Below are 14,848 nucleotides of genomic sequence, written 5' to 3'. Positions count from 1 at the left end.
ATTGCTTTCAGGCCTATTCACCCAAAACGTGCTTTGAGTTGAACAGACATTTTGGGGAGTTTAAGACATGCAAGCAATTGTAGATCCAGTTCCTTGAAGCCATGCTTATCAACAACTTGAAAGGCCCAATTTTAGTAGATCCTCTTCGTTTGTTTGTTTTAACCATATCTAAAATATTTTATATTGCTTTCTACCAACACTCTTTGTGCTCTCATTCGCACTGCTACCAAGTATTTCTTCCTGGATAACAAAAGCACAAAAAAAATCCTCCTTTCTGTTAAACTCCTCCTTTCTCTTTCTGTCCCCACATCTTCCTCAACGCTCCCTGACATGCTCTAGCTCACACTCACCAAGCCAGCTGAATCTCATGCTGCCTGCCTGATTTAACATCTCTCTCAAACTGACCGTGAAAAGCTTCATCGCAGCAATTTCCTTACTAAAGACATACACCCTGGATTATAACAAGTCACTACAAATACCATAGCAAGAGTCCTTTCTCAATGTTAAGATTGATAGCAACTTCATTTTTTTTTAAATACATGGAAGACAAAATAGATTTCAATCTTCTGCTGCTGACGTTGTCTGAAAAAGAAAATATCCAAGATAAAGCAAAAACACTCATTAAATCTGGCTTTTGCTTTTTCAGAACCAAATAGTTTTAGAAAAATAAGATGCAGGCCAAGCCAGACAACATGAATAACAATATTTTAAAGTAATATGTTCTCATTAACCAGGATTGCATCTCATATCAGCCTTTACACAGGCATGGAAGAATTCCCTTCTCTTTCTCTTCACTCTAATCTTAAAGCCCTTGTGCTGTATCCTGACATTAGAGGTACATCTTCCTCCACCAGAGACACATGTGAAAGCAACCATCTAACAGCAGTTGTAAAAGTGTTTTTATCCGCATCTGAAAGAGGCCTTTCACCTATTTAAAACTGAAAAGCTTTTTATAAAGCACAAGGAGGCCTTGAAATGTCCCATGTAAACTCTTCAGTACATAATTACAAAGTTAAGAGGTGGCACATTCATTTTGTTAAATCTCCATAACCAGGCCTCCAAATATGGAAAAATGTCCTAGCTTTGTGGTATTTGCTCTTTCAAACAAACATCACACCATGTAACAACTCCATACAAAAAAGTAAAATCTAAAACATGGCAGTTGACTGGTCTTCCAAATCCTCCTTCTGGTATTGGTACAGCTGGTATTTTATTACCACAACTTTATTACCTCCAAGTAAGATAAACTACCCGGAAGGAACACAAAGTTTTTTCAGAGTATTTTAGTATGTCTTTTAATTACATTAGTGTCTCCCCTTCCCCCCCCCCCCCCCCAGCTGATTTTCTCTTGCAGAGTGTGTTATAGCAGCAAAAACTGAGACGGAGAGGAGAGCATTTGGCACACAGAATAGCTGGTCAAAGATGCAATCACTCTTTGCAGCACTTCAGGGTATCTGGAAGCAATTTGATGTCCCCAAAGGTACTTGCCATTTCATTCCTTACAAATGCAAGATGTGGAAATAACTGCTGGTGCACTGAACATGCGTTGTGATTTAGTCTAGTTGCCACAGTGTAATATTTAAGTCATGTTTCACAGAACTATACAGCTTTCTATCAGTTGATGCGGATCAACTACTAAGGATGGGAAGTCATGGGGCAGTCTAATAACCTGAGAGGCACAGCGTGAGAGCAACTACTGCTGCTCTAAGTCGCATGCAGCTGATACTCAGTCACAAGCGGCTGTGATATATGTGCTCAGCACACAAGGCTGACCAGCAGCATTTGCCTCAACTTATTTTAGCTCATCTCTTTATATTTCACAAGTATTGCTGTACCATATTGCCCTTTCCTTCCTCCCACAATATAGTCGGCATTTTAAAATTTCTCTTGCAACTGTGTTCTCTCCAACAGTGACATTTACTTGGTTTAGCAGGGACACAGATATTACTTACAGTGCTGCAGAAAGGCGTCAGGAGGGGGATGGCTCAGCTTTGCCTGGGTACTCCCACACTGCGCCTCCCTGTCTGATGGCCTTGCCCTCTGCTGAGTGGAGAATCACAAATCTTGTGCCTTCTCAAGGACAACAACAAACAGCCATGCTGGTACATGCTGAATGGCTGCTATGTTTATAAACAAAGTCCCTCCACAAGTGCCAACCTGTGCTAGTCACAACTGTGTTTAAAGAAAAAAATAAACAACAAAAAGCCCAGTGTGGCAGTTTGGACAATAAAAGGTCAATTTTGCATAGCTTAAATCATTCGAAGAGCTCCGTTCACTTGACAGAAACTTCAAGGTGCGTGAAGCCAGCAAACAGTCTGCCATTTTCACAGCCTTGGGGAAGGCCACAGGTAGCAGTGGGAAGCACCTACCAGGTCATATGCAGCCAGGACCTTTTTCTGCACGTCGGGCATGGTCCCCAGAGGCTCTAGGTAAGGAAACGCGTCCTTCATGCAGAGGGTAACAGAGGGCGTGTTCTCGCTGCTCACAAGCCGCGAGGACAGGGTCAGGATGCACTGCTTCAGGCTCGCGATGGGCGGGAGCCCGCACAGCTCTTTGACGGACACCATGGCGTTCTGGGGGAAGGAAAAGAAATACCTGAGCACATATCCCCACTTGCCATCAGCTACCCACCTGCTAAGACCCAGGCAGTGCCTTCCTGCTTCTCCTTTCTACTGTGTGCCCACGTACGAGCACAAGCATGCTTTGAAGTCACAAGGGTCACGCTAGCATTCAGAGGATTTTAAGAGTTTTGTTTTGTGTGCTCAAGACGTCCACAAGACAACATTGATGGGGATATCCCAGTGGCCAGTTCTGCAGTTACTCTGCATTGCAAATCCAACCCTAATGGGGACATGCTTTGGTCCCCAGCACATTAAACCACCAGCCTAAAATGCTGTTTCTCTTCTCAGCTGTTCCGACTCCAATTGCTTTTGATGCTGTAATCGCCTTGTTCTCCTATCATTACCATCCTCCAGCAAGAGCAAGTTCGACAGACCTCATATTTCCCATGGGAAAGACAAGCAGGAAAAACACACTTTGTTTTCAGCCTTGCATTTCCACATCATAAAGAAACACAAACACTCTTTTCTCCTTCTTAGGTCGCATGTAAGAAAATCAATACAGGATATACAGGTCAAACCAAACCAACATGCCAGAATTTATTTATTTATGAAGTCAGTGGATGCATGGCTGACTCACCCTCATAATTTAGCTTCTCTTGAGTCATAAAAGACACACAAAATTTAAGCAAGACAATATTATAACAATCCATACCTTGTAAATGTTACCCCACAACATCTTCCTGAAAAAACAGTCATCAGAAGAATGCCCAGCTAATTAATAGAGACTTCTCTCATTAATTAAATACATTAGCATGCAGTTAAAGCTAATGACTGTGTTTTTACAGAGCATTCCCAAGAACAAGAAATTTCAGATACTGTACTGAAATTTCATTTGGCAGGCAGATTAATGCTATTCCTCAAAGTCGAAGAACATTTTATTTCATACAGTTCACAGATATAATCCTGACCTAGACAGAAGGTGGAGTCAGCGGTTCAAACTTGATACTTTCAAGGCCCGCAGGAAAGGAAAGGCTGGGAAGAGTTTCCCATTCTTAAAAATATGCTTAGACTATTCCTTCGGGAGTGATTTAAAACTTATGTCATTTTGTAAACTTTTCCAGCTGCCAACATTTAATTTGCTTTAGACTCTGTCCAGAAGAGTGGGGTCAATGAAATGCTATGCATTTCCCTCCTGTTTTCTGGAGGAAAAATGAATCGTATTTGTATCTTTACCAAGGAGATAGTTGTGGCTGATTTCAGCTATTTATTAAAGAAAACTCATTGTTTAATGCTACTCAGTTTTGTTTCTAGGCAGCGCCCAGACCTCTGAACTGAGGTCACCCTTACCAAAGCTGCACAATCGCCCACCAGAGCAGAAGCCAGCACTGGTCAGGCTTGGCTGTGCTGCAACATCAGCTCCCGCTGACCACCAAGGTCTAAAGTGGGGAGCTGTGCTGAGTGCCAGCACCTGGATGCGGTTGTGCCTGGAGAGTGGCTGAGCCAAGATGCGTCAGAGGTGTCTGTGCAGGCAGGCACTCAGCCAGCCAAGGCAACACAGCTATTTAGCAGGGAGGAAATTACAGCCCATGTGGCCTTCAGCTGTGTACATTAAACATTCACAGCCCTTGAGTGAACAGTGGCAACAGGCACCCAGGGAAATGTGCTGCTCTTAGCACGGTGGTTTCTCTGGTGTAGACAAGACCTTAATGACACATCCACTCACTCTTAGACTCAGTCAGACAAAAAAAAAAAAAAAACAACAGCATAACCCTCATTGAGTTAGCAAAACAAAAGCTTACTGACATTTTCCAGGAACAGCGAGGAAATTAAGTTTTTTAAGACCCGAGGACTGGGGACACAAATGTACCCTCAATTCTGTTTCCTCAAATAAAACCACTGAAGTGTGTGTTCAGAGGGGACACTGATTTTTAAAACATTTTTGCCTAATCCCACATCTGCTTGCTAGTTAGCACCTGCAGCTATCAGCCTCCTGACGTGCCGTTAAAAGCTGACAACGGCTGTGGGTCCGAAGCTTCACTAGCTTCAGGAAGTTTGCCCTCCCGGCAACTCTCACTGGGATCTCTGCTTCCACGTTCAGCACACACCAGCGCACACGACGGCCATACCTGTATGTTTTCTCTCATGTCAGTGGCCTCTCGGAGCGGATGCACGGCTAGCTTAAAGATGTCATCAATAGTCTTGAGACCAGTGTTCCTCAGCATGGTGTACTCCCTTGCTTTCTTTCCTATCCTCACGGAGAGGCTGCGCTTTTGGGCCTTTCCGCCTCCACTTCGATTGGTTATTGCGATGTGCACAAAGAGGGTAACATGCTCCATGATATCACCGACAAAAGACCGCAGCGGTATGTGCCTGTATCCGGGCTGCAGGCACTCCAGCGGGATGGTGTACTGGCCTATGAACTCATCCCCAATATAGTCATCATCCAAAACAACAAAACGGATCATGGCCAGCTCTGGTAGATTGATCTGGAACTCAAAGCTCTCATCAAAAATGGGGTTATCACTGTTTTGCTGAACAGTTTTAGTTCTTTGCTCGGTGCAATCAGCAGGAATCCCATGGATTTCTATGCAAACATAGGGATCTATAACATCCCCTTTTGCACATGCACCCTTGGGCTTTGGAAAATTCTGACCACTGATTATTTTGACATGGAGGACTTGGGGAGAGACCCCTGGAACGATGCCCTTTGTATTTGCACTGAAATAAGATACTTCATCACGCATGACTGAAGGCCTGAGAACGTACCCACATTCCCCATTCTGTAGAAACCAGCCAGTGTGCAGGTCCATCATGGGCCCCGGGGTCTGATAGTTCATTGCCACTATCTGGCAACCACAATTCCAAAAATCTTGAGGATTTAAGTTACTAGAGTCTATCCTCATAGCACTTGGGTACACTCTGGAGAGAAACTTCTTGTTGTAGTTGACAAAATCTTCAGGGTATTCATTTGCGATCCGACTGGCTTCTGCCTCACTAAAGGAACAGATTTCCCAATAATTCTGAGCTTTCATGGATGTTTCGAAGTCTTTGTATTGGACAGATTTGCATATAGACACCAAGTCAGACAATTCTTTGCAGAGCCAGATAAGCTTTGGTTCCCTTGAGAAGTCCTCTGACAGTCTCCGGGATATTTCAGCTTCTTCATCTTCATCTGTGACTTCTCCTTCTAATATGTCCTGGTCACAGGGCAGCTTCTTCCCTTTCACAATGATCTTCATTTTCAGTTTCTCAGGTGATGGAAGGTAGGCTTCTGAGGATAAAGGTGTCTCCGTGTAGAGTTTGTTTCCAAAGATCCTTTTCATGTGCTGTACCACTACCTTCTGTTGTTGCACTGAGCAGTGGTTCCCCAAGCAGAGAATAAGGGGGTAATCTGAAGCATAGAAGGCCAATTTGTTTATCACCTCAATAACACTTCGAAAGGAAAGTGGCGATGTCATGTTGTTACGGTTACAAATAATCGGCTCGTTATCTGGGCCATCACAGATGTCTAGTTCAATACTCCGACAGCTCATCTTTAAAGCTCTTACGTAACCATTGATATCAGCTGGTCCTCTCAGCTGGTCTTCTATTAGGTATGTATTGTGGGATGCATTGATGTAGTAATGGGACAAAGGCTGTGTCATGTCTTGGACAACCTTTTTGTGCTCTGGGTCAAAAATATCACATTCTGGGGACAACAAATATTGAGTAAATCCATCAATTGCAAGAAAACCTTTCAATCGTCCTTCTTGAGAAAGTTCATACCTGCGTATAATATCTAGACACATTTCTTCTGTTATGTGGGTCACTCCTTGCTCAGCCTCTAAAAACAGCATGAGATCATTGGCATCTAGATACTCCTTGTTTTTAGATATCTGCACAAGTAAGAAATAAACTTCAGGTCTTGTGCAAAGTTCGCTGAATGCTTCACAGAATTCCTCTTTTGTTACTCGTGTTGTCAGTTTCTCTTTGTTTTTCTGGATTTCCTTAAATTTCAATCTAATCTTTGATTCCTTTAAGGTGGGGTTAAGCTTCTTTATTAGCTCCACAGATGTATCTTCTAACATTATGCCATTACCATCAACATCTGCTGCTTCAAATACAGTTTTTAGCCAGGCAAATCGTGGGGTATTGTGGCTGCTTTCCATCAAATCCAGGGGTTGTTTGCTACGAGAAACCAAGTACCTTAATCCTGATACCCAAATATTGGCCACATCAGCTGAATTTGCAACCAGGTCGAGGGACTCATAGTTCTCACCATGAATTACTGACAAAGCACAGTCCTCAGAAATCTGATCTGCAAGGCCATTATTCCTGAATGTTTCTGTGTTCTTCCCTAGTCTGATTTCTTTTATAGCAGAAATATCAAGCTTGGCTTTCTCAAGGTCCTTCTTGGAAGGCTCCCAGCGAAGAGCCTGCAAGTCAGGATCCAGAGTAAAAAAACGGTTATAAATCCGGGAATTTGGACGAACTTTCTTCAGTTCACACCCAGCCTGCATAAAGCTGATACAGTCACTGGCGCTGCTTATTTTCTTCTCTGATGGCATGCTGCTGAAGGACACAGTTTTCTTTCTTCCACATTTTTGGTTTGAAGGATCCTGCGGAATAATTACATTTTTTTTAAAAAAAGAGTAAGTTTTCTCTGGCCATTCCACAAGTGCATAAATAATAGAGATGTTTATGTAAAGATAATTCATGTTCTTCTGAACCTCAAAACACATTATCCCTTCCCACCATTCAGTTCCCTACTGAGCAATAAAATGTAACAACGGTGACTTGATTGATTGCAGCATTACAGATACCAAGTTTTCATAAATGACTTTTGTAGCTGTTAATCTCCCCTCCAGATCTCAGCAACTTGCTACTGGTGTGAGGAAGTGGTATTCAGTTGTGAAACCTAGGTGCTCCGCAGATGAGCATCCTGCCTCAACTCTGCCTCTTCTCTGTAATCTTAAACACCTCAAGTGAAAAAAAAAAAAAATGAAACCAAACAACAGTTGTGAGTCAGACCACAGAGATACACACCCAGGAGAGTCTGGGCTTTCCTATCTGCAAGTTTTAGTGTCCTTTGCCAAAGGATGTTCTCACCAGGCAGAGAAGCCCATCTGAGGTGTGTGCACAACCAACTGCATGGTTCTTGCGGCTGCTCTGTTCAGCCCTAACATTCTTCACTCTTGCTCATCTCTCCATCTGCTTTAGAAAGTAGTTGTTCTGGTACTTTCTGTGAAATAGGACCACAAGACATCATTGGAAAGTGGATAACCAGGCAAGAAAGCCAAAGCTCTTTTCTTTAGGGCATATTTTCTAACTCCTTTGGAGAAAATACTTGCACATGTGTGACTGTGTTTTTAATAGCAAGTACCTATTTACTGTGGGATGTAAACCCAACTGCCTGCAAAGCTTTCTGTGATTTTAGTGCAGCAACTAAATTTAAGTCTTTCCCCACGTATTATCAACTCAAAACATTTCACAATAATTATAAATTACAAATCATTCTTTTTCTCTGCACGATTTCCAGCTACTCTGTTAGTATGCAAGCTATCCAATAGCTATAAAAATATTTTTAAAACATCATTCAAGGATGCAATTCCTAGTGAAACACTTCTTACAACTGCTTTCCCTCCTATTTCCCTGGCCACCGGCAATACTTCCCCAGTTCTCTGCCTTCTGCCATTGAAGGGACTTCTGCTGCCTGCATGGATTCCAGGTAGAAGGGGAGTCTCAAGGTGAGCAAGTTTTCTTGCTGGAGGTGTGTGCACAGCCCTCAGACACACACCGGAGAGCAGCTTCCCAGCAGCTCGGGGGACCCACTTTGAGACACCAGAATCTGCAGTTCCCAAACCCTTTGCAGCATGAACTACCCCAGGAGCTGATTTCCTGCAGCCTCCCTGTACCTGCTGTATCATTCACCCTTCCTCAAATCATACAACACTGCACATCCTAAATTCAGCCCCTGTACTCTAGGCAAGCCCACCATCCAGCCATCACTATCTTCACGATGCTCCCCACTGTCTGCACCCAAGCAGGATCCCGTGTAGCTCTCACAGTTACAGAGCAACAGTCTTGCACTTGTAAGAATGTCTTCACTCATAATTTGCATTTTTGTATAGATATGTTCAGCAAATTAGTCAGTATAAACATTTTTACAAAATTGCTCGGTACTCACTCCATTCAATAACATCTGAAATATTTCCAAAACCTCAATTGCACACAAATGGGCTTAAAGGCATAGGAGCTACTGGAAACAAACTCAAAACCTCTAAACTTCTTATGTTAAAGATTTCTCATTAAACCGGCAGAGTGACTTCGACTGACAATGAGAATTATGTTAGCCATTTATTGTAGTACTTACCAGAATTGGTCTTTTAAAATAAAAAAAAATGAAGGAAAGTCAATGAAGTGAGTGTCTTGGGTCAGTCGCCTTATTAATTACAGCTTTCTGTTAAAATGTTCTGTTGCTGCATTAACACCCTGTGTTTTAATATGCAGTTATGGCCATGAAAATCTTCAAGCAATAGATGTTAATGAATATAAACAAATACAGCTGATTACCCTGCAGGTTCTAGAAGAGTTTTCTTTCTTCTTTGTTTAGATTCAGGGGAACAATTATTAGACTATTCCTCAAATAAGACTTTTGGGAAGGACTGAAACAAAACATATACCACTCCCTCTCAGGCACTCAGTATTGGTTAGTGACAGATAATTTGATAATACAGAGAAAGGTCAGCTCTTACAAGGCCATTCGCAAACAGTGTGTCCTTTCTAAAACTCAGAAATGTCAAATCTCATGTTGGAGTTCTCAATTCCTTTCCAATTTGCTGCTTATTTGTGTCTTGTGTCTTAAGAGCAGAATTTGTCTCCATAGCACTTCCAAGTTTGACTTCGACCTATAAAGCACCCTCTCTAGCAATGTACTGAGACCAGTTGCCAGGAATCCCAAAAGCAATTACATTAAAAATTATCAAGTGGTTTTGACTGTATCTAGACAATAGTTCCAGACATTAGGTGTACAGTCCTATGCATCCTTTTCTTTCCTGGGGCATTTTGTAAAAATGCATTTCAAAAATTCTTCCTATTTACAACACATCGGCTTAGTAAAATTCATCAAGAATAAGCATAAGCTGCATAATATTGTTTAAGAATAGTTGATTTCCTGTGATTTAAACTAAATGAATAAAACAGCCATAAATATATTCAGTTGAACAGACCTGCTTCAGCTTCATGTTGCACTTCTCAACAAGAACTTGTGCAGATTTCCACATAGATAACACAGCTCCATACAAAACATTCTTATTAGAAACAAAACACAACCATTTTGCATGAAAAGCACACACACAAAAAGAGAAAGTCTGCTTACATGGGAGACCTTGTGCTTTCAAGGGAAAGGCTCTTTCAAAGTGACTCAAACTTTGGTTTCCTTTGGATCTTTGGATATGCCCATAAGGTGACCGAACTGGCTGATCCCATCTCCTGCTCTTGAGCCTGCATAATATCTATTAAGTGAAAATACCTTGAGACCTCAACCACAGGCCCACTTCAGCACATGCCCAGCTTTCAGTGTATGTACAGCTGTACTGAAATCTGTAAGCACCAAGGATGTATCTGAGTGCTGGCCTGATGGCACCCTAAAATCGCCAGTGACGGTTTTCCAAAGGTTTCTAAGGGAGGGATCCAGAGCTCCAGTCTAAGCATGCTCCCAAAATAGTAGAAGCTCTCCTGTTGAACACATCGTCCTCTTCAGAGGGACTGGATATGTAAACAGCGGGATCAGTAAGCCATCAGCAGCTATGGGAAAACTCCACCCTATCCAGCCTAACCTTTGACCATTCAATCTTCTGCTGTTTAAATCAAAGAGCTAACAGAAATAAATATGTGAGGTTAAAAAAGAATACAAATAAACACACACTCCACCTCATCCCACTGCCTTTAGCAAAACTATAGGACATAAATTGTTGAGTCTGAAGTTAAGAAACGGGGCAGCAATGGCTGCATAACAGCCCTGCATTTGGAAGTCAAGCTCATGTATAATTTATCTGAAATTAAATTACCTGAAGGACCACTACAAAATCAACTGCATTCCAAGATGCTGTTAGGAGAACAATAAATGCAAAAAGCATCACTAACAGAAGACACCAAAAGCGCTTAAAGAGGTGCAGGGCTTCTGTGAAAGGCTGTGAAATTCAGTGTCAATGTTGAGAGCTAAACTTGTTAAGTGCAGTTAAGAGCCATTCCCCCAAAAAAACGATTTACATGTTCACCAGTGAGTATCACCATTGCTAAAAGAAAAGCTTAATTCTGATCTTTGCTATTTCCTGTGAATTTAGCACTAAGTAATCAATAACAGGCAGTGTAGTCTGAACTCAGAAATAGACCATGATAAACAATGCATCCTAAAAACTATCTGTTCTGCAGACAGCAGATGATCCACTTAATTGGCCAACTGATTACCTGATTTTTTTTTCCAAGGAGAAACTAGTTAGCTCTACACTCTACAGGGTGTTTTTGTTTGTTTGTTTGTTTGTTTTTTTCCAATTGTTTTGTTTTTTAAAACCGAAAAGAATCCCACAGAATATGGATACTCATTTTGACCTTCTGGGATGCTTCTAGGTATTTGTCATACACTGCAAGAATCCCAGTCCCCCAGATTGTTAAAGGTTTACAGAATTTGTGGTGAGAAAATGTACCTTTACATTAAAGAAGTCAGTGTGCCACCAATGCACTCAAAACACCTTGAATTTGCTTGACAAATTGATAGAGTAATCTGTCAATAACGAAGTAAACCAGAGCAGAGAAGGTTTGTAACAGTGTTGGAGCCAGTGCTGCCAGCGGACCTCACGCACATGAGGCGACTCAGAGCTTGCACACGTAGCATTGGCAGGTTATTACTAAAGGTGACAGCGCTCTTTAGAGAAACTGGCATTCGTTATCATGATGCAAAGACTTTTTTTCTGTGAATCTCAGACACATTCTGGCCACCCTCACAGAGCATCCCAGAACAGCCCATTTCACAGATTTCATTGGTTCTCATTACAGCCTCTGTTGTACAATAAATTAACAAGCTGAACTCCCTGTCATCGTTCTTGGCAAGGCCTGCAGGATGCAAGTATTAGAACCACTGTGACAACCTACAGAACCACAAAGAAAAGGTTACATACTCAACAAATGCATCCGTGCTGACAACTCACGGCCCAAAGCAGCCACCTTTGCAGAGGCACTCAAGAACACAACATCCATATCCCTGAGGTGGCCGCAGGGATGCTGCCAGTCGCTCTCGGGAAACAGCGCAACACAGCAAATTAGCTGAGCAGATGTTGATGCTGCGGTAGTCTTTTCATGGCAAATTTCCTGCTAATTCAGGGATTTGAGCACATGTGGAATAAGGACTGAATCCAAAGTTTAACACACCCTCTCTTAAAAACTGAGATACGCACGTAATGGAATAAACAGAAAATTTAATGCAGATCAAAAATACGACATGGACAAATATATAAGAAATAGCTTCAGATGGCAAGATCCAACAATTTTGCAAACACCAAAATAGTCTGAAAAATCCAACTAGTTCTCACTATTTAGCAATTTAACTTGAGCTCAAGCTCCATGCAAAAGCCTCAGCACAATTTTCATTCATGAGATAGCAATGACTGAGGGCTCACACACAGGGGGAAGAAAAGTATGACAAGGAACTGCAGTAACAGCATTTACAGCGGGTTCTTCCTAGTTCCCCAGGACTGCCCAGCTGTTGGCTATGGGAAGGGAAGGACTGTCACCAAGACCTGTAACAACGACATTACAGTGAGCTTCTCATCAAAAAGAGAGGAAATGTCACCCTGCAGAATGGGCACCCCAAGGGCAGGAAAATACAGTGAAGACAGTAGTTCAGCTGTTCTATGATGCTGGATAGTACCCTCCAGAGAAGTTCAAGAGGAGGCAAGATTACAACAGCTTGTCTGCTTTCCTCTTTCTCTCCAGTACTAAAAATCCCATTCAAATATTGGAGTGCAGGCTGAAGAGAAATGACAAGTTGAGACAGAGAGATAGAAAAGAATGCCTGGAGATCTTTGAGAAGAAACATCTGAACCAAAATAATCTGCTGTTCAAAGAATGCTTTGTTGTGTGGGTCGGTTGGTTTGTTTTAAATCACTAGCATTGCCAAATTTATTTGATTTTTCCTTTAAGAAAATTTACCTTTGCTGCATACATAACAAATGACAGCAAAAGAAAAAAGCTGCAGCATGTAAAGACTCCTTCTGGAAGTACTTTATGAAACAAAGTCCACATAATACAAGAAAGGTTTATTTTCTGGCATGGTACGACACTGAAGTTACTATTTCAACTTTTATTTTTTTTAGGGCCATGAAGCCAAATGTCAAGAAACAGTAAAGAGCACAAGAACATGAAGAACTGTTCAGTGCCTGTAGTGATCCTACCACGTCACAGCTCCTTCTGCCACCACTGTTCCTCAAGTTCTCTCTACACTTCACCATCCAACTGGTTTCCATGACATCCCTTAAACAAAGATCTAAGTATCTATCTATTCTATCCAGAAATTAATTTCCATATGACACTGTAATACATACACACAACACCTCTGTATTACGCTGTGGAAAACCCTACCTGATGCAGACTTTTTGTGGATCCTCTTCATACTCCCAGAACAAAACCTTCCCTTATGACACTCCCAGTGCCAGATCTATTCCTAGCTACATCCAACCACACGGTTTTAGTTTGGAAAGGACTCACACGGCCCACTGGACTTAATGTCTCCAACCACTGCCTCTCCCAGATGTTCAGTTATTTCCAAGCATTCTGCTTGCTTGCAGGCTGTAACGCTTGAGTCTCCGAGGGCACCTTGGACAGGGATTGAATTTATCTTCATGCTCTAAGGGGATAAAAACCTGAGAAGGATAGGAAGACACTCTATCTTAAAGCAGAAGCACTAACAGCAAGCCCTGGGAAAATGAGATCTCAGCTACAGCATTCGCAGGAGGTCTCCATAGTATAAACCCTCAATCTTCTACTGAGTCTCTTTTGGATGCAATTGAAGGCAAAAATTAAAAAGGGTGTCTGCTTAAAGCAGCTAACGATACAGCAATCTCAGACCTGCTTTACAGAGCTCCTCCTCCCTCCTATCAGTACCCACCTGCAGACAAGCAGGATGTACTGAGTACTACGAGATCCGTGCTACTCCAGACCATGGAGAACTGAGTAAAAAGAACAGAGGTCTTTTACTAAGTGCCACAGCAAAAGTCCCTCTCAGGTTGGAAGGTCCCAAGTTACTTAGATGCAATAGATTCATGCCTTAAATTGAATTTGGAGACAATCCAGCACCAAAACTAACTGGAAAAATTCAGGCAATACAAGCTCCCCCAGCTTATACCTACTTAAAACTCCCAAATTGATTTAAAGGCTTACAGAAGGAACTGCAGTGATGGGGCTTTGTGCTGACCAAAGCATGGATTGCAGCAGAAAGAGCTGCAGCTGAGCAGCCTTCACAGAAGGGAGGGACAGGCAGGCACACTCTTGACCACTGCTGCTGTAATGCCATTTTACAGGGCACGCTGAAGAGGGGGTGTGTTTGTAAAACTGGGCGAGGGGACATACCTTAAAGCTGAGCGACCTTTATTCTGTTGACATGTTGCAAGACGTGATTCGTGGGGCCCTGTTGCAAGGAACATGAATCCCATTCACTAGTGTACCTGTATAATCTAAACAAGCAGATGGGTTATTCTTCCACCAGGCATAATAAATAAGAAAAAAGCATGAAGAAGAATGGGATCAAGAGATGGAAAACAGCAAAGGTCCAATGTCTTAGCATCTTCCTGACAGCACTGTGCACCGTGACCAAGAGGACTTGAAAATATTGCTGGCAAACCCTGCTCAGGCTCACTTAGAGTTACAGCACTAACCTGGCATAAGGGCCACCACGGCCCTGGGGAATAGGAAAATGAGCACAGCAATATCTGCACACCTCAGCACAGCGTTAACATTCATCTCTTTTGCTAGTCAGAGATTGACCAGCTCTACCGCAAGCACAGAGGACGCTGCTGCAACATCTTTCCAAACCAGACTGGAGCAGCCTCCCACTGCCGCCAGCTGCAACAGGGTTCAGCAGCCACCCCACACCTCTGCTAACGGAGCCCAAGTCTGGTGGGACTGCACAGGCTGCACTCCTGGGAGCCCCAGGTGAGAAACGAGAGGAGATAACCTATGGCAGAAAACCCAGCCATCCCCAGCAGGGTGGTGGCATTCAGACTAGACACTACCTGTAGGGCTGGAAGCCTTTGAAA

The 14,848-nt window shown here is 42.6% G+C and overlaps 1 protein-coding gene across 10 annotated transcripts in view; it reads right to left on the bottom strand.

Annotated features, from left to right (window-relative positions):
- PLCL1 (phospholipase C like 1 (inactive)) overlaps positions 1 to 14,848 on the bottom strand; it is a 205,138-nt gene that overhangs the window by 44,882 nt on the left and 145,408 nt on the right. For 5 of the 10 annotated variants that reach the window (XM_083843011.1, XM_083843013.1, XM_083843012.1 and 2 more), the window contains 2 exons: positions 4,688 to 7,159; positions 2,370 to 2,573 (listed from right to left, as the gene is read on the bottom strand). In XM_083843011.1, the coding sequence (XP_083699137.1) occupies positions 2,370 to 2,573; positions 4,688 to 7,159 (2,676 nt within the window). Of the gene's footprint in view, positions 1 to 2,369; positions 2,574 to 4,687; positions 7,160 to 7,586; positions 7,783 to 14,162; positions 14,267 to 14,848 lie in introns of those variants that run through there. The other 5 variants (XM_083843019.1, XM_083843018.1, XM_083843017.1 and 2 more) reach the window with 4 other exon arrangements.

The sequence above is a fragment of the Anser anser genome, assembly GCF_964211835.1.
Source record: "Anser anser genome assembly, chromosome: 6".
NCBI classification, from domain to species: domain Eukaryota; kingdom Metazoa; phylum Chordata; class Aves; order Anseriformes; family Anatidae; genus Anser; species Anser anser.
Note: the sequence above shows the minus strand (reverse complement) of the source record. Positions and strands in the feature narration are given on the sequence as shown.